This window comes from Beta vulgaris, chromosome 8 (assembly GCF_026745355.1).
Source record: "Beta vulgaris subsp. vulgaris cultivar EL10 chromosome 8, EL10.2, whole genome shotgun sequence".
In the NCBI taxonomy this organism is placed as follows: Eukaryota; Viridiplantae; Streptophyta; class Magnoliopsida; order Caryophyllales; family Amaranthaceae; genus Beta; species Beta vulgaris.
This window is the reverse complement of record NC_079209.1, coordinates 51,227,361-51,246,508: the sequence shown is the minus strand read 5'-3', so window position 1 is coordinate 51,246,508 and position 19,148 is coordinate 51,227,361. Positions and strand designations below refer to the sequence as shown.

Genomic DNA, 19,148 nt, shown 5'->3' with positions numbered 1-19,148 from the left:
GAAAAGGAAAATTATATATATATATTTTTTTACTCATCAAATGTCAAAGAACAAAAAAAAAAAAATTACCTTCCCTTATGACGGAAATTTTTTACACAATGTGTCTGTTCTAACTGTGCACGTCAATATACATATTTGATTTTAGATATCTCTCATTATATATTAGTAAAATCATAATGGTTGGATATTAATAAAATATACATTAAGACTTTCTAAATTGAGTTGGAGTCAATTTGTCATTTTCGGATCAAATCATAAAAAATATGTTTAACTTATATCCAAATTGTAATAGGATAATTGGTTATTAGCCATGGATGTGATTGTCTTGCATGCATAATGTATGTCTATCGTCTACTATGATTAACCTTTATAAGAAAGACCCCTCTACCTTGCTTTCATGTAGTAGGTCGTACATAAATATTGGAGGAGAAAATTAGCATAGATGGTCGTCCCCTCTCTCTCTAAACATTAGTTATGATTTTACAATTAGTTCTTATCCCAAGCGATATCTCCCGAATTATTTACCAACGTGCATTTGAAGTCTTCAAAAATAGAAATAGTATATTGTCTTTAAATGCATTTTTCCTTACAAAGACCAACATGAGTATTGTAGTGTAGTTGGTTAGTGTATTAGCATATCAAATGAGAGGTTATGAGTTCAAGTCTTGAAACAAACATTTTTATTGCTTAATGTCAAATTACTTGTGTGGGGGACGGGAAAGTACATGTGGCAACATGAGATTTGTTTGTCTTGGGTTTTAAATATATAGATATAGATAACTTGTATTGAGATTAATTCTCTGTGTTGTAGTTAGTAGTATTGAGCTCATTTATTATGTGTATTTTGGTGTAAACATTAGAGCCCACTAATGTAATTATTAGGTTATATATAACTCAAGGGAAAATATTGTTTCCTTACAAGTTGGTAGTGGCCTGAAAAGGTTGGCGCTGTTGGTGGCACTAGGTTTGTGCTATAAGAGCTAGCGGTTAGATTTGCATTGGGAATGGTGGTTGTTGGTGGAGATATAGAGTATTGGTATGATTTGATTCATGTTACTTTTGTCTAAGTTTGGTTAAAGTGTTAGGATTTGAACAATGTAGGATATAGAGACTTTTCGATATGGTGAGTGCTTTGATGTTAGAGCGTTCGCTCTGGTTCGAAAGGAAACAAGCAAAAGATGAGGAAAACATCTAGTGGAGCTCCCGCTCCATAGGGGAACGCAAGCTCCACGTTGCTAGTTTCTAGTTTTTCGCGAAACGATGCTTGATACTTCGAGAGGTTATTGCTTTTTTGACGATATCTCGAAGAATGTTTTGGACTCTATATATATATGTGACATCTCTCATTTATGAATTATATAAAGAAAATATTCCTCTCATCCTTTGCACAAGAAGATTGAATATTCATCAAATCTAGTTATTCTTTATCACAAATTCCACAATACATTTGTTCTTAGTGAGCAAGAACTTTGTTGTATTGTTCTTTGTATCTCGAAAGTAGATTCCATGCAACCCGTGCTCAAGTGTAGGTTCGAAATATTGCTTTTGGATTGTTAGAATTTTTGTAGTAAATAAGGGTCTCAAAGATGATCTTCTAGGCATGAATGCACAAACAATTCAAACAAGTATGCCTGTAGCAAATTTGATGGCAATAATAATGGTCTCAAAATTTGTCTATATGTGTATGACATGTTAATTTATGGGATGGATACAGATTTATCACAAGCTGAGTTGACAAAATCCTTTCTCTCTTCAAAATTAATTTTATCCTATTAAAAGCACGTTGTCATAAATTTTAGACAAAATTGGCCTCAACACCATGAATTATAGCGCGGGTGCACCAAACAGCCCCAACTACGGCTTATAGCCAGAACACCCCCTTTCTTATTTTCTTCTTTTTAACCCTAATTTTTGTACTTAAACAAAAAAAAAGGCACTTGCCTTCATTTTCTCCTTCCTTAACTGAACACAAAGACTTTCTTCCCCAAATTCCCTCTTACATCACCAAATTTCCTTTTTCTTCCCAAATGAATGCTAAATTTTAAAAAGTAAAATCCACATAACAATAATGAGCTCAGCTTCATCTTCAAGGTTCAAGAAGAATTCAGAAACCAGTGTAGATAATGGTAGGGTTTACTAGTCGACATCGATTATCTGTAGTAGTCCAAACTACTTGGAAGTTCAACCACAATCAAGAAAAACCCTTCTATGACTGCCCAATATCTACCACTCGACTTGCAACCCGTGATAATTAAGATCACCGACCTCATTTATGGTACGGATTGCACCCAAGTTCGTACTTTGCTATGTTCTTGCCATAAGTCGTAGTTGGAGCTATTTGGTGCACCGACGCCATATTTCTTGATGTTGATGCCAATTTTGCCTAAATTTTACGTCAAAAGTATATATAATTTTGCAATTTCTCCATTAGAAAAGCTTGCATAAATTAGCCTCATCTGTAGACCTTATGTTCACTTAATGCTAAACATCTGGATGATGGAATAACTCTTCCTAGCCTAAACAAATAAAAAATAAAGAGATCCTTTCAAAGGTTTACATTGAGAAAGCCCCATGAGAACATGACTGTTTGTACCTTGGATGCAAATAAGCACCCCATGACCCCGTTTATACCGTGCTTCCAAGTTTTACTGTCAAGAACAAACTCGATTACCGATCTCAGATGGTCACTGATTACCAGAAGCTTAGCCAATACATAAAGTCATAAAGTGAAACAACTAAGAAGGTAGGATAAATTCAAAATTTGAGACACTTTCTCGGTACATGAAGCATTCAGCAACTTTCAATAATAAAAGACGACCATCATCAGAGCTTTCTCAGGTAAAAGAAATTGTCATCCATTCTCAAATCCTCTTAACAACTAATGTTTTAGAGTTCAACCAAGGATAGGGAAGATACGAGTGATGTGCTCCAGCTGTATGCTATCCGCAGCATTTTTTTTCAACTCTGGATGGTTAAATTCATTGCGCGGGAGGATAATCGTTTGCCCCTTAGCGGAGCTCTTTTCGAGAAGCCATCCACATTCTGCCACTTGGTGCTCCAAGAACTTGTCAAGGGCCAGACCTTCTGTGTTAATAGCCTGGAAAATTGCAAGTAGATAGTCAAATATTACATTAAATCGTCAAAAGGATCTTGATGGCAACGCAAAGTAACTTGCAATGGATTAAGCTGCTTAACGGACGTATCAAATTATGTATAGTTTCTTATTAACACGGACAAATATTGATAATACCCAAATGAATTTCTCATTGTGCAATGCACTTCATAGAGTCGGTCATTCATTATGTATTAAGAAAAATTTGCTAAGAAGCTTTTACAGAGTTGACAGAATTGACTGCATACCTCAGCAAGCACAGCCCTGGGCACCTGTTGACAAGTTAGTGAGAGAATATGAACTGCATAGGACTGGATTGCTTGCTCAAAACCTGCAATAATATGATTGTCAGGAACCAATCCCGGAAAGAGGAAAAGCACAAAGAATAATAGTATAATACACAAAGCCAAAAGTCCTTGGCCCAGCAGCCAGCGGTTAAGGTTAAAGCCCCTCAAGAGAGAAGATGCCACGATATTAGGTGGAGACATGGAGTGCATCCACACTAGGAATCCGTAGGGCATTCGACTGAGTGCAACATGTTTTCCAAGAGCCGCAAGGGGATCTATTCAAATCTACCCTAAAAAGCTATTACCTAAGTTAAGCATTTCGGGCCTCCTGAAGACAGAGTAATCAAGTTTAGGTAGCTCATTCCTTCCAACAAAGTGAGCCCCTCCACTCCAGGATGCCACAGAGGGTAACACCACAATTACTCTCATCTCAAGAATCCACACATTGACAGCTATCTCCTAAGCACATGTTTCGCTCAGCCATGGAAGAAAGATATCCTGATCCTCTAAGGCGGCGGGGGACTATATGCTTTTCCAAGATGCATGAAGCCATAAATTAATGACCACCTTCCATCACTCATTTAAGCACAAGGCACCTTCCACATCAGTAGCACAGTAAGTAGCATGCCATAACAGTGTTACATGTTAATGTCTTCTAAAACACACATCAGCCAAATGATCTGAACCATCACAAAAAAACCATTCACCCGACCCATCCCCCAAGGAAACTCAAAATAGCCATTTTGTTCAATGCATATATTTAGACATGCAAAAGCCATAAAATTCAGCTTCACCAACGACAAGTATGAGTAAATCTCTTCGATTAATTGCATTTGATATTACTATAAGTACCAATTTACTAACATATCTGCAGAGACTATTTACCAGGAACTGCTTCAAGAATGTGGCGATTCTTGGCTGCTTCTTCCCAAAATTGACGAAATCTAGCAGTCTGCAGGCAAGGAAATGTATCAGCTATCCGCATCCCATGCATTCTACCCATGTTTCAGTGTTTCAAAGTAAATGCATGTACTATACCTCCAAGTAATGAGAGAGAACAATCAATGTCTTGAACTGCTCTTCCATTTGCTGATAAAAAATACACATGAAACAGGCAGAAAAAAACATAGTCAATAATAAAAGCAAATAAGATAAAGCACACGGTCAAATCATCAGAGATCTTATACTCTGTAACAGCCATTTGGTATAATAAGTGACTGCTAATTCTCCAGTCCAATCAGGGGAAAGTTTGTATATCTGGCAAGTCGAAACAAAAAAAAAGGCAGTATATCTTCAATCTCTACAAAACCTGCATGAGGCAGTATCTATACATGTATTGGAATAAGTGCATCAATTAGTGGAATCAGTATCAAGAGCTTGGGGATTCTTACCAGGATTATTTCTAAAATAACTGTATCTGGTAGTGTACAATTATTCTATTGTTTGATTGCTGCACGGATAACTACTGTTTTCAACACAAATTTAGAAAAATAGGCAATTCCTACTGCAGAAGCATTATCTTGTATGTTTAGTGCTTAGAAAAAAATTTGTAGGACATTCAAATAAAAGTTTACATTCTTGATTACCATACCCATTTATATTGGAAATTTTCAAAGACACTAGCTTGTGTAAACCATTGCCACCATTAAGATTCACTTACATTTTCTCCACAAGAAGAAATTGGTTCTAAAGCTTTTAACACCACCATGAGTATAATTATTTTATCCAGCAAACTATGTTTCAGTAATTAGTCTATGAACAAATCCACTTCACAAGCCATTATCCAGAATTCCAGAGCTCGACTTGTTAAAATATGTCTCTTGTGCAACCTTGAGATAAAAGTTTACCCATTAGAAGGTGAAGTCATCGCTTAGACAAGTCACTGCATCCCACAATAGGTTTGAGAAGCATACAAGTATTTGCTTTTAATGTGCAAGTTTATCCTTGTAGCAAGCCTAGTACATCTAAGTGAAAGGCCCTAAAGCTCCCAGATGTCTGTTTCTGCAGTCTTCCTAACTCCTACTGCTCAAGTGCAAGGAAGAATAAGAAACTGAAAAATACTTGAAAACAGTCTGGAGATTAGGAACTACTTATTTTGTTTTTTAAACCAAATAATATAGTAATGCTTTCACGCAAACTTTACAGTGAAGTATGTTCTACAACAGTAAACGGAATCCCCCTACACAAAACAAGCCTACAATACTTACTATAGGAAGCACCATCAGCCCAGTCTGGGCAATCATAATTTTACAAAGGTAAACAGAAACTTGGCCCTAGTCTACAATCAAAATGTATTCTGTCAATAAGTATACGATATTCTAAATGCACCATTTTTTCAAAATTAAGACCTCGTCATGATCCTAAAAACTAAAATAGCCAAAGTGTAGAGTGTAGACGATGGAACCCCAACACCTACCTAGCTTAAGAGGTAACCCCAATACATAATAAATCCAAAGGTCAAGACGCTCCAAGCTCCAAGATTTTCTACATAAAATTTATCTCAGCTTATCGAATTCCCACTTTTCTAATTAGCCCACACTTCTTCAGTCACCAAATTAAAAATCCACATTCTTCAACTCCTAATAATCAACGATCCAACAAATAGTTGCCACAAAAAAGGTTTGAAAACTCAGAATTCAAGAATAGTTCTCATTTGCCAAGGCATAGGTGTTTATACAGAAGATATTTACACTGTACATACATTAAAAGGGGAAGGGGCAAAAAAAACATACCACTCGTTCAGGAATCAAGAAGAGGCAAAGGCTGAAATCAGGAGCTGGCATTGCCATGAGTGCCTAAGTAGGACAAACAAGCAAATAGAAAAATAATTTATCAACAAAATAAAGCCGTAAAGATCACTGAAATAACAAGCCTCGTCTAGACCGCATTGAAAAAACGAAATAAACAGAATGCAGGAATCAAACCTTGATCAAAATGCGGGCAATAATCTGGGTGCTCATCCTCTCTGGTTCAAACTGCATTAAAAATATAATCAGATTCGTTAAAAGAACCAAATACAAAAAAAATTGCTTCAACGACAATGGTCAATTCAAAAAAAAGTACCAAAATGATATCAAGGTTTTTATGGAATCTTATGAACCTATCACGGGTAATACCTGGTAGAGCCGAAGAAGACAAAGATTGGTGTCAAGACTATACGATCCAGTCATAACCTGATACATTCAGTGAAAAAAAATGCAAGATTAAACAATAGAGAATACACATTGCTTAGAGGCAAAAATGACTTAGTTAGAGGCTTTAGGGTGTAATTGATTAGGAGGAAAGTGCTTTCTTAGAAAACTGTTTCCATAGTTTGCCTTGTTTGGTTTGGGTAGAATTTGAGAAAGGAAAGTATGCTTTGAACTTTTGTTTTCCAATGGCAGAAAATAACTTTCCCTCATGACGTAAGTGAAGACGCACTTTCCATCATTATCAAAAGCTTCATCCACCTCACATGACAAAAAATACCATTTTTCTCTCTTCAACCATGGCGTGAATACTCACTCATTCTCCATTATTCCACTTTTGATCAGCTATAGCTTCTCTCTGCTTTCTCTCATTTTCCATACTCTCTTTACAACCAAACAAAGAAAAATCAATCTAGAATTGAGTTTTCCTATGCAAAATAGTTTTCATGCATATCAAGGATTTTAACTTTAATTTCCTGCTTCCCACGAACTGTCGACTATCCCACCCCAAATTTTGATCACAAACCTTCAAACAAACCCAATAACACAGCAAAGGTCTCCCAACAAAGAGTCCAATGGTCTCAAAACTAAATACTACTTCGATCGAAGATCACAAATTTTAAATTAACAAACATAGATTATACTCCAGACTTCATTTTTATCCTTCAAAGTCATTCACCCGCCACTTAACATCTTCTCTTACCTAATAATTTTCCAGAAAATTCAACTTAATGTATATGATTATAATAGTTGAATTGAACAATATTCAGTCTACAACAATAAGAAAAAAAAAAACCTAAAATTTACATGAAACAAAAAGTGCAGTATTTCTAACAATAATTAATTAATAATACTAATTAGAATCAAAGATGTAAACTTAACGAGGAGAGAGAGAATAAACCTGCTCATTGACGTAATTTTCGAGATCAGGAAGGATGTCAGGATTATAAGGATTAAGAGCAACGAGTTGCTCAACAGTGTAAGAGTTTGTTAGCTGTTGTTGCCCAGATTGTGCCTGCTTTTGAATCTCTTTCCCCATTCTCTCTCCTCAAAATTGAAAACCTTAAACCCTAATTTTTCGAAGGTTGACAACCAATGAAACAACAGCAGACAGAAAAATGTGGTTTTGTGTGTTATGCTGAAGGAGAAGAAGCTAAAGGAGGAAGACGATTACGCAATTTAGGGTATATGTGATTTGTGGGTCAAATTGAGCGAGTGTTAGAAATTTCTAAAATGACCAAATTAACCTCCTCCAGCAGCAAATTCTTAGCCCTTGGGTAAGTAAAAATATGTTGAATAGAGGCTGAGCTGGTCGAATTTAAATTTTTTAGATAAGTTGAATAAATATTAGGAAAAATTATTTTAAATAAGTAAGGTTTTACGCATTTTTTTTATTTTAAGTTTATTTTTTGATTATTTTTGATTGAGTTGGGTTTGTATGTTTATTTTCTTCTATTTTAACCTGTTTGTGACTGATTTAGTAGGTTACTTATGATACGTGTTGCAAGAAATCAAATGTTTCTCATGAATAAATCTGAAAACATCACTGTATAAGTGGCTCAGATGATTATATTACACTTAGGAAGAAAGAGACGATCATAGGTGATAGCATTGAACAAAAGAGATAGTAACGTGGTTGTATAAAGTATTGCCTCCTCTGTGAAGATAATTCGTAACAAGCTAATTAAAATGTGAAAGTATTGGGTCAGACCGTCTGACCCAATATGTTTCGTCGGACGAAGCCGCGAGAACGGCGGCGCTACTCCTTCTTCATCTTCCGCCGCCGCCGCCGTCGCGCCGCTGGACAGCACTTGAAAACATTCTAGAGGTAAAAACGATGGCTTTCAAGCAAAAAGAGTAATGAACACTGAGTATAACTACCTTTGAGAGGCCATGGAGATGTTGTCAACAACAAGGGAGAAGAAAACCTTAGCGTTAGAAAGAGATCGAGCCATTGAATGTATATAGTTTTGTTATACTTCTTTATTGATCTAACAAAGAAGAAAGAAATCAGCTAAGAGGAATGAAGAAGAAGGAGAAAGTGAGAGGAAAGCAGAGATTAGTGTTTATTTTTTTTAATATTAGTTAGTTGTTAAATGAAAGAATAATAAAACTAAGAATCCAAGTTACCTTCATTTAGAAGTAACTTACTTTCATTTAGAGGTAACTTACTTTCATTTAGAGGTAATTAAGTTACTTTCATTTAGACCTAACTTACTTTCATTTAGATCTGACTTACTTTCATTTAGACCTAAGCTACTTTCATTTAGAGGTAACTTACTTTCATTTAGACTAACTGAAAAAAATGAAGACTAACTGAAAAAAATTTAGGACTAACTGGAAAAAAAATGAAGACTAACTGAAAAAAATTAAGACTAACTGAAAAAAATTTGAAGACTACCTGAAAAAAATTTAGGACTAACTGAAAAAAAAATGAAGACTAACTGAAAAAAATTGAGACTAACTGAAAAAAATTTGAAGACTACCTGAAAAAAATGAAGACTAACTGAAAAAAAATTGAAACCAACTGGAAAAAAAAGAAGACTAACTTAAAAAAATGAAGACTACCTGAAAAAAAATGAAGACTACCTGAAAAAAAAAATGAAGACTACCTGAAAAAAATAAAGACCAACTAAAACCCAAGTGCGTCTAACTGAAGCACAAGTGCTTCTAACTGAAGTGGTCCGACGAGAATGTCCGACACAATACGAACTCAATTAAAATAGTCAAATTCAAAGGAAATTGTATTTTTCAATGGTGAACGTATTCAAGATTTATGGTAATATGAGGATTAAAAAGGTTATTGCCCATAGATTTTAGGGATGAACTAGTTACTAGGCCCGGGCTATGCCCCGGGTAAGAAAAAATTTCATTTATTAATATAATACTTTATGATAATCACACTAAATACAACTTAGCCTAGTGGTTAAGACTTTAGTATATGCACTTGAGGTCTTGAGATCAAACTCTATACTATACAATTTCTAAATTTTTTATTGTAAATGAATTGCATGAACTAAAACTCCCTAGAGAGAGCGCCACGTGGCACATTTTCTTGTTTATACACGCTTTTTAATGTATTTGTATAGATATAGTATAATACTTTGTATAATAGTGTTTTAATTTTTATAAAGTAATAATATATATTAATTATGATTTCAGGATCTATAAAGGGTTATAATGATATCAATGTTGATGAGCATTAGAAGTATTATTATTTTATTATTCCTTGTGGAAAGAAGGAAAATATATTAATGAGTTATGAACTTCAAAGTTTTAATTAGGGCCTTAAAACCTATTTTAATTAGCTTTTAAGCATTTTTGGGCTTGTAATAATTTACTAAACTTTTAATGGGATAGGAGTGACAAATAATTTATGGTAAACATTGTGTAGTTAAGCTAGTTCTACATTAAATTAGTTTTTTTTTTTTTAATAGGACATTAAATTAGATTTGTGGTAACAGGTGTACCGGTGTTTCTAATTCAAAGGAAACATTTTGTTCTTTACAAAATTGCACTTAGACACCGTTACACCAATATATAATAAATTTAATAGAATATAGTTAAATTCAAACGAAATATTTTACCTACATACTACCTCCGTTCTCTTTTAGTTGCAACGTTTGACAAATTGCACTATTCATGTTCTCTTATTTGACCACATTTATTGATTTATATATTAAACAAAATATAGTCATGTGGGGTCTTGTTTGATTCGTTTCGATGTAAGCTTTCATAATATCAAATTTTTATAATTTTTACTTACATACAATTAGAGATAAAACTATTTGAAATTATACATTGGCAAGCGTGAAAGTCAAAATGTTGCAACTAAATAAAAACAGAGGTAGTATACTTTTGTACCTATTTTAAGAATTTCAAGTAAATTTTTTTGAAAATCGCTGAAAAAAACGATAAAAAAGTAGGAGATAGGAAGCCAACCCCCCATAACATTAGCTTTTATATAGGAAAATTATAATTTGGCCTTGAGTAATAAACATTTACACTTTTTCGTATTCCTACCATTAAGTCTTGTTGTATAAAACAACCTCTTTATTTTATCGTATTTGATAAATATTATTCCACTCATTGATGCAGAAAAGTGCATTTTTGGGAATGGATACTCAGACATTTGACATGAATATTTCATTACAAACTTGCACTTAAGTTTATTAGCACGGCTGCCATTTATAACTGTCTTGGACCAAAAACAAGCAAGAGGCGCAATACCACAAAGAAAAAGTGTATCTATTAAAAAAGCGATTTTTGTAATTAGCACATGTTTTGTTAACCCCCATAAGAACCATATTTTGACTTTTATCCGGAGAATATCCAATAATAGTTTCCATTGAAAGAATAAGGGATCCGGATCCTAAAAACAATAATGCTTTTGAATAAGCATGAGTAATCAAATGAAATAAAGCAGCTTGATAAGAACCTATACCTAGAACTAACATCATATAACCCAAGTACCCAACTGAGACATTGTAGAATAAACTAAACTGACCAATTAACCAACCAACAAAACTACTTGTTAGCGGAAACCCGTATGGGTTCGGGGAAAGGATCTCCCGAATATTGGGTAACTGTTGTCAAACCAGGTTGTCTAACTAAAAAATCCTTTCTTCTTCCAACTTTTCGGTCTTCCCATTCAAAGTGTCAACCAAACAAGCCATTGGCCCATTAGAGTTGATGCTAGTTTGAATTACTACTGTCAGTTGTACAATGCAAGTAATAAATCTTCAGGAAGAAGGCTTGTTTAGACAGTCAGTCAGTCCTAAAATTTACAGATGGAAACAGGCACAGAAGATCAGAGATTTGACAAGGGTTCCAGAAATGCAACCACTGTTCTTGTTTATTTACACTGAAAATTTACAGATGCAACAGGTTTGAAATTAAGTTCCAGCCCATCCATGTCTTCTTATCACAAGGAGACTTGAAGTTAAGCTCAAACATCTCCCTTGAAAGTTGCTCACCAGATTCACAAAATCCAACAAGTTTTGCAACAACATCTGCACTTTCTTGCACATGTTGCATGTTGTGAGGGTTAGTCCATAATTTGTTAACCAATTGCAACCTCCGTTTTTGTTTTCCTTCTGGTGGGATATCCCATCTTCTGTAAAGTGTCTCCCTTTCCTCTGCTGTTAGTCTTGAACTAACCCTCCTGGCCAGGTCTTCCCTCTCTTGTTTAAGGGCCTTGATGCTGCAAGTAATTTATGCTCACACCATTAACACCATATTATATTTCTGAAGTAATATAGTATGTTATTCTACACATTCTTGTATGTTTCCGAGCACATCTAGAGTTAGGTGTATCCGGAGGTAATATTTACGCGAATGAGCCTACATATAGCTATACATACACCTAGAGCTAGGTGTACCTGGAAACATAATAGATTTGTTAATGTTACTAGGACTCGAGTACTTGTGTTACACATGTCCAACTCGGCTATTTTATGAAAATGATTTTGGCGCAAAATGAAGTGTCAGAGTGTTTCATACTTATGTCAAGAATCTGATAGATGTATAACTTGAAGAGTCTGCTTAGCATAAATATACTAAATCACTGATGAACAGAAGCAAGTATACCTTGATGAGACATAGGAGGCTGGTTCATCGCTCAGGAGAGCAGGGCTAGCGTTTCCAAGATCTGACAAGTGCTGTTCTAACCATGTTAATCTTCTCAGCTCGACTTCCATGTATATCTGATCAGCAGGATCACCTTTAAATAACAGGAAAAATTGGGTTCGGTGCACCAGCGAGACATGGCACAAATGCCATAACATAACTATCTGCTTTCTTTGCTCCTCAAAGATTATCAACCAAGACAAAGGAGATTGATTAGCTGCATCTTGTGAATTGTTTGTTGCCTCACCAGCCTCCAGTTCCAGTACCTAATTTCCCACACATATAGAACGCAATACATACGTTCAGTGTTGGAGTGATAGACTTTTTCACTCTATTGAAAGTTTGCATGTTTTCGTCCAAAAAAAGTGTTAAGAGTGGCAAGTATCCGACATTGGTACTTGAGCTGAAATACAGTATTTGAATAACCTAGGATAAAAGAGGCCAAAGTCCATGAAGAAGCTAAATGGACCAATAATTCATACCTGACAAACCAGCAACTGCTTTTGATACTGAAGCTTAGAAACTCTTTCCTTCAACTCAGTAACATACATTCTAATGTTACGAGCACTCTCTTCAAGTGCGTTATTGAACTTCTTCTGCATTTTCTTCACGTTAGCTGAGTTTGGTTTCTGTCTTGCAGGAGTGTTCTCCCTTGAAGAACGAGAATAACCAACTTGATCACCTCTAACAGGTTGGCTTTTGCAGGAATTTGTCATACTATCATTAGTGGGCAAACTACTTGTGTGATCAGCAATAGTATTACCAATTTCATCCATTACTCTCCTTGAAGAAGAAAGAGGAGAACATGGGGCTCTTATAAAGTTTGACATATTTGGGCTGTTGGTTAAGTTAAACGGAATGACCTTCCTTTTAGAATGTACCTTTGAATCTGGAGTATCCACATTATTTCTTAGAGTACAAACCAACCTATCTACAGAATTCTGGACATTCTCTAGCTTCTTTTCTAGAGATTCAATTGTCTGTCCTTGTGAGTTCAGTCGAATAATCTCCTCCTTTAGGTCGGCTCTGTCCCTAACAACAAACTCTTCAGGAATTGAACTAACGATTTGCATGTTTTGAATCTCAGAAAGTAGCTTTGCAACATTTTCAGCAGCATCTTTGGTCCCCAGTCTGTTACATGCTACTTCTTTTTGAAGTATATTAAGAGCTTTATTTGCTTCTTCACCAAGTTGTCTTTGCAGCACTTCAAGTTTCCTAATTTCTTGCACTAAGAGAGAAGGATCAGTAGAGGTAACTGATTGCCTAAGCATTGACTGCCTTCCAGCTTTATATCTTTCCCGGTTTTCACTAGTAACTTCGCTTGAAACTGTGTCCAATGGAAAGGCGAGACACTTTCTCACTTGATGTGATGATGAACTGGAACTGTTTGATTCCTAAAACAGAAAAGAGGTATGAGCAGAAAGGATAACAATGCAACTAGGAACCTCTGGAAATAAAGTGTATACTGGTCATGGTTTACCTTCTTTTCCTTGTGTGCACTTCTTTCGATCTCAAGCTGTTGCTTGAGCTCTCTCATTTCTCTCTCCATCTGTACATGGTAACAAGGCTTTCATCAGTCAATAATAATACAATTATGAGAATTTGGTATTTCTAACACAGCAAAAAGCTGCAATCGTTTTCTGTTTGCCCTAAAGAATATACCAATATGAAATCAAATGATTTTAAAACAAATCACTAGTTATGAAGCATACCTTCTGAATTTTTGCATTTTTCTCAATCAGCAGAGCCTTTAAAGCTGATGAAGATGCAGGTTCTGGACTTCTCAACTCAGCTTCTAGTCTAGTAACTTCCTGTTGCAGATGCTTAACCATCTGTTGGTCTGAAACAACCTGACCAGAGAAATGTGCTTGCTTATTAGAGATGATGAATTTGAGATAATATAAAACAAAACAAAAAGCAGAGCAAAGACGAAGAAGCTCAGGACAGGAAAGTGAACCCATGCATAATGTAAACTGCCATGAATAATAAAAAGTTAACATAAGGTTTAGTGTCTAAAAATCCAGCGTTTTTGTATAGATTATCTTACCACATTCACTCTGGTAGTGTTTGTAACCTCCTTTGCACTTGTTGCAAACGATAGTGTATTACGTGATTGTTCAACATGACTCAATGCTGGACTTAATGTACATATTATTGCAGTTCTTGCATTTCCTCCAAGCGAAGATTGCAATATTCGTGTAAGTTTTGATTCTCTGTAAGGTATATGAGTTCTTTTCCCACCGCTGAAATGGAAGCAATAAAGCACAAGAAGCTATCAGACTATAATAATTAATTGCAATTATTTTAAAATGTTCAAATTTCAATGTAAGAGCTTCATTGCCAACATTATACTTGAGGACTTCTTCTAAAGTAATGAATACATAGAAAAATTTGTAGAGAAAGTCACATCCTTAAGAGCTGGAAGAAAAATATTATGCAGGTGCAGAATGGTAGGGTCATCCAGCCATTACAAATACTAACCTCAATTTTCTAATAACTTGTGTGAGTGTCAACAAGCTACGATTAATATGGCTTCCTTCCTTCAATCTTAAACCAGCACTTTTTGTTTGAGAGGCACGCTCGCTCCCAGCAAGATCAACAAGGTTCTGTAAATTTTGTGTTCTTTCAGTAAGTCTTCAAGCAGCAACAACCAAGCTAAAAAACAAAAGAAAGCAAGAGGCACATACCAGGCTTGCTACGAAAGACTTCACACGGCTCGAATTTTCCTTGAGACGACTCTCGATGGTCTAAATTAATAAAGACATATAACATCAAATATTAGAAAGCAATCCTAGTAAGGATATCTCAAGGTGTCAGGAACAAAGTGCAGTAATATATGTTAAATACCAGTCTCACTATCTGATGTGATCTTGAACTTTTATCATTAAGAGCAGTTTCCCCTACTTGCCTTTGAGCTGCAAAGTTACAGAAAACACATGCTACAGCAGTTAATCTCTGATAAGTTTTACACTTGATGAGTGTAAACTGCATTATCAAGCATATAGCCAATTACTATTGTTGGCTCATAGATCTCATTTCCTAGGATGTTGATTAGAAACCATAAAATAACAGAAGATAGTGCCTTAAAAGTTCATCTGAGATTATTTTTGATAGCATGTAATTGTTTGGATGCACAAAATATAATCATTCAAAAGCATACAATCTTCTAAGTTCAAAGAATAATACCTTCGCAGATACCGATCAGATGCTGCAAATGCTGACTATTCTTTATAACTTCTTCGACTAGCTTTTCGACAATGGTTCCTTTCTGCAACCAAAACACTGCTGATTTATACAAATGCAATTAACATAACTAAAACTTCTCAAGCATGCAGCAGCAAGTACCTCAGGATCATCCAAAAGTCGGAGTGGACCAGAGCTACGATTTAAAAGGTCAACTACAGTCTCATTGTAGATCTCCAAAGCAGAGATTTTCAACGAAAAATCCCTTTCAGGATGCTGCAAAAATAGTATAAGCATCAAAAACCTTCTCTTAAAACAGGATTATCAGTTCTTCATTAAGTTCATCCACTTGAAAATTCAAATGGAAGTAAAAATTTAGCCTAATATCCACTTGAATCTAACATTGATCACATCCTAATAAAACAATACGAACAGTTCCAAGCAATTAGAGCTTACATTATGCATATACTGATATATGTCCTCAATTGCATACTCAGTAATTCCTCTCATAGTAAATGTTTTACCACTACTAGTCTGCCCATATGCGAAAATTGTCGCTGCAAGAAAGGAAATTTCATACTAAATCAACAAACAACTTCCACTTAACTTAACCAGAAAAAAAAACAAATATATCTACATAATAAATCATATAATCACCATTAATCCCAGTAAGAGCTGATAAGGCCACATCCCTAGCCCCTCCTTCATACACCTTCGCCGTTACACAAGTTGGACTGAAAACTCTATCTGGTACAGAAAACAGTCACTCTCAATTCAACTTCACATTCAATAGAACCTTATACTATAATCTCTTCTATACAAACAACAATCAAGTAAATTACCAAAGGTAAAGGAAGAAGAAGGTCTTTCATCATTGGGATTCTTGAAGACTACTGACTGATCATCTGGGCAATCCAAGGCAATCAAATCATACATGGCCTGTTCCCTCGAACTCAGCGGCCTCACTCGAACCATTACGAGTATTTTCTCCTCTCGAACTTTGGTACCTCCCGGTGTACATGATGGTGTGGTTTTAATCTTTGATAATGGGGTCTTCATCTCTCCCATTTTCATCCCCCAATACCAGTTTCCACTGCTCAAATATAATACAAGCATTTTAACAAACACATTGACAGCAATTACAAAAACCGGGTTTTTACAGATAATTTGATCAGACATCAAATAACACTCTTACATAACGAATTGGGTGAAATCAAAGAAATTAACTAATCAAGCACCAAATGCAATCATCACAAATTTTGGAATTTAGATTAAAGAACAGTAAAATTCAGAACTGAAAAATGTTAAAATGGTAAAGATTTCAATGATTTAGTTCATGAGCAGTAAAATCAAACAATTATCAAGAACAAAGAAATTATCCATTAACAAAATGTAAAAATGGAAACTTGAAATTACAAACAAAATGTGGGTACAAAATATTACAATGGAAACAAAAAAAGTTGCTATTTTTGGATCATATATATACATAAAAAACCCAGATTCAAAAAAGAGAAAGACAACAAAATTATCACCTGAAAATGTAGCAAAATCTCTGAATATGGAAAATTTTTTATTCTTTCTTGTTGCAATGTGAACTTAAATCTTACCAAAGATGAGAGAAAAAGTATTTGATGGGTTCTTGATTCTTACCCAAATTAAAGAGAATGGATTATGAGGAGAAAATAGAAAGAATGGTGAAAATTGGAAAGTAAGAAGCGACGAAAAAAGAAAGTTGCAGGGGAAGAAGGGAGGGAGACATGTAACGGCTAGTTTCCGTTACTTTTTATATCTTTGGCGGTGTATGAGGGCACCTGAAAAGAATACAACCAGAATTTAAATTTTTGTTAGAGTAGAACTTTTTTATTGGGTGGTATAAAACCATAAATTTTGATATAAATTCTTATTAAGTGTTACGCTCCTCTTTAATGCTTTTGATGTTACTGTCAAAAAAAAAAAAATGCTTTTGATGTTATGCACTACATTTTTTTTTAATGTGAAATACTTCAATGGTTTATCTATTTTATAAGGATAGAGGAGGAAACTCGAAAAAAAGAAATTCAAAAAACAATAAGTACTCTTAAAAGTATTATTACGTAAGTACACCTTTATATTTCTTTTTAATTGTTACATTTACACTTTTCACGCATGTCGATGCCCTACTTTGAGCCTTTATATCTCTAATTTTGTATTTATAAAAAATATAAAAACTACATATTAATAAAATACATACTAATACGAATCTAACAAAATCCAACATGACTATGTTTTTATTCACGTATAAATCACAAACGAGTGTCAAAGTGCAATTTGTGAATAGTGTTAAATGTCAAAGTGTAACAATTAAAAAGAAACGGAGGTAGTATAAAATCTCTATTTTACAAGTGAATACCTGAGACTTTTGTGTCTCTCTAAAATATCTTAAATACCCTTATATATGTAGTATTTAAATTGTGCTTCCTCCACGTCCCATAATATAAGTCATGTTTTCTTATAAGAGCAACTTCAATGGTAGGTAAAATGGAATTTGGCTTAGAGTGCCACCTGGATTTATCTAGCTAAACTCTACTGTAAGCCAAAACGGCAATTTAGATCCTGCACCAGGGTGTAGGATGAGGAACCTACACCTTGGCCAAAACTACGTAGTTTTGATGCTTTTAGGAGGGCCAAAATTTGGCAGGCTTTTGGCAGAATTTTTAGGTGGGGCAGCTCTTTCTCTCTTATCACTCACTCATTCCCTTTTTTTCTCTCTCATTTATTTTTCAAGAACCATTTCAATTATCTCTCTCATTTATTTTGTTCTTCATTTATTTCTCCCTTATTTTCATTCATTTCTATTTTAAATTTCCAAATGTTGATATTTGATTTTATATTCTGTTTTGCATTTTTAAAATTTTTTTTAATGTACAAATGCATATGGTTTGATGTACAATAATATACGAGTGTACATTTGGGGATTTTCAGTGATCAAAGTATTGACTATCAGTGTACATTGTGATTTATCCTTATTTACGTTGGTTGCGGAACCTTTTTTTTTTATTAGCTCCACCTACAGTTGCATGTACATGCACGTACATTGCATGTACACTTTGTTGACATTCATGTACATTAAGTGGGTTACAATCATGTTGTTATGTGTTGACCTTTTAATCTAGTACCCATATTGAGTTTTTTTTTTTTTTTTTTTTGTGTCTATAGAATATGTTATGCATGCATGTTAGTGAAGCTAATGTATATTTAGTCATACACAATGATCATTAACGCAACTTTAATGTACACAGAACAAAGTCAGCTCTATAAAATAACTTGAACATTCAGTCATAACATGTACATTTAGGCTTAATAATTGAACAATCTTGCTAGAATAATTGTACATTGAGTCATATCCAGTGAACATTCAATCAAACAATAATGTATCCTTATTTTCAGTGATCAAAGTAATGACCATCAGTGTACATTGTGATTTATCCTTATTTACGTTGGTTGCGGTACCTTTTTTTATTATTAGCTCCACATACAGTTGCATGTACATGCACGTACCTTGCATGTACACTTTGTTGACATTCATGTACATTAACTGGGTTACAATCATGTTGTTATGTATTGACCTTTTGTTTTAATACCCATATTGAGTTTTTTTTGTGGCACCTGGAGCACTACGAGGTATAGGACTGTAATTGTACATATTTAATTTCATTAGCGAACAAACATCAACACACCAGTGTACAAAGATTGCAAATTACTCACTTGACA

The 19,148-nt window shown here is 34.6% G+C and overlaps 2 protein-coding genes across 2 annotated transcripts; both read right to left on the bottom strand.

Moving 5' to 3' along the window:
* Positions 1 to 2,727: 2,727 nt before the first annotated feature.
* LOC104901686 (eukaryotic translation initiation factor 3 subunit K) lies at positions 2,728 to 7,843 on the bottom strand. The gene is made up of 8 exons (XM_010689282.4): positions 7,489 to 7,843; positions 6,516 to 6,572; positions 6,324 to 6,374; positions 6,132 to 6,194; positions 4,438 to 4,488; positions 4,285 to 4,351; positions 3,361 to 3,443; positions 2,728 to 3,097 (listed from the first exon to the last, which is right to left on the bottom strand). The coding sequence occupies exons 1-8, from the start codon at positions 7,624 to 7,626 to the stop codon at positions 2,894 to 2,896; spliced, it is 714 nt and encodes a 237-aa protein (XP_010687584.1). The 5' UTR covers positions 7,627 to 7,843; the 3' UTR covers positions 2,728 to 2,893.
* A 3,365-nt stretch (positions 7,844 to 11,208) lies between these two features.
* LOC104901685 (kinesin-like protein KIN-7B) lies at positions 11,209 to 17,232 on the bottom strand. Its single transcript, XM_010689281.4, has 15 exons — positions 16,931 to 17,232; positions 16,241 to 16,491; positions 16,056 to 16,145; positions 15,855 to 15,955; positions 15,561 to 15,674; positions 15,402 to 15,483; positions 15,063 to 15,130; positions 14,903 to 14,962; positions 14,697 to 14,821; positions 14,263 to 14,458; positions 13,928 to 14,065; positions 13,696 to 13,764; positions 12,698 to 13,609; positions 12,177 to 12,481; positions 11,209 to 11,790 (listed from the first exon to the last, which is right to left on the bottom strand). Exons 2-15 carry the CDS (start codon positions 16,470 to 16,472, stop codon positions 11,460 to 11,462), a joined length of 2,823 nt encoding a protein of 940 aa, XP_010687583.2. The 5' UTR covers positions 16,473 to 16,491; positions 16,931 to 17,232; the 3' UTR covers positions 11,209 to 11,459.
* Positions 17,233 to 19,148: the final 1,916 nt, after the last annotated feature.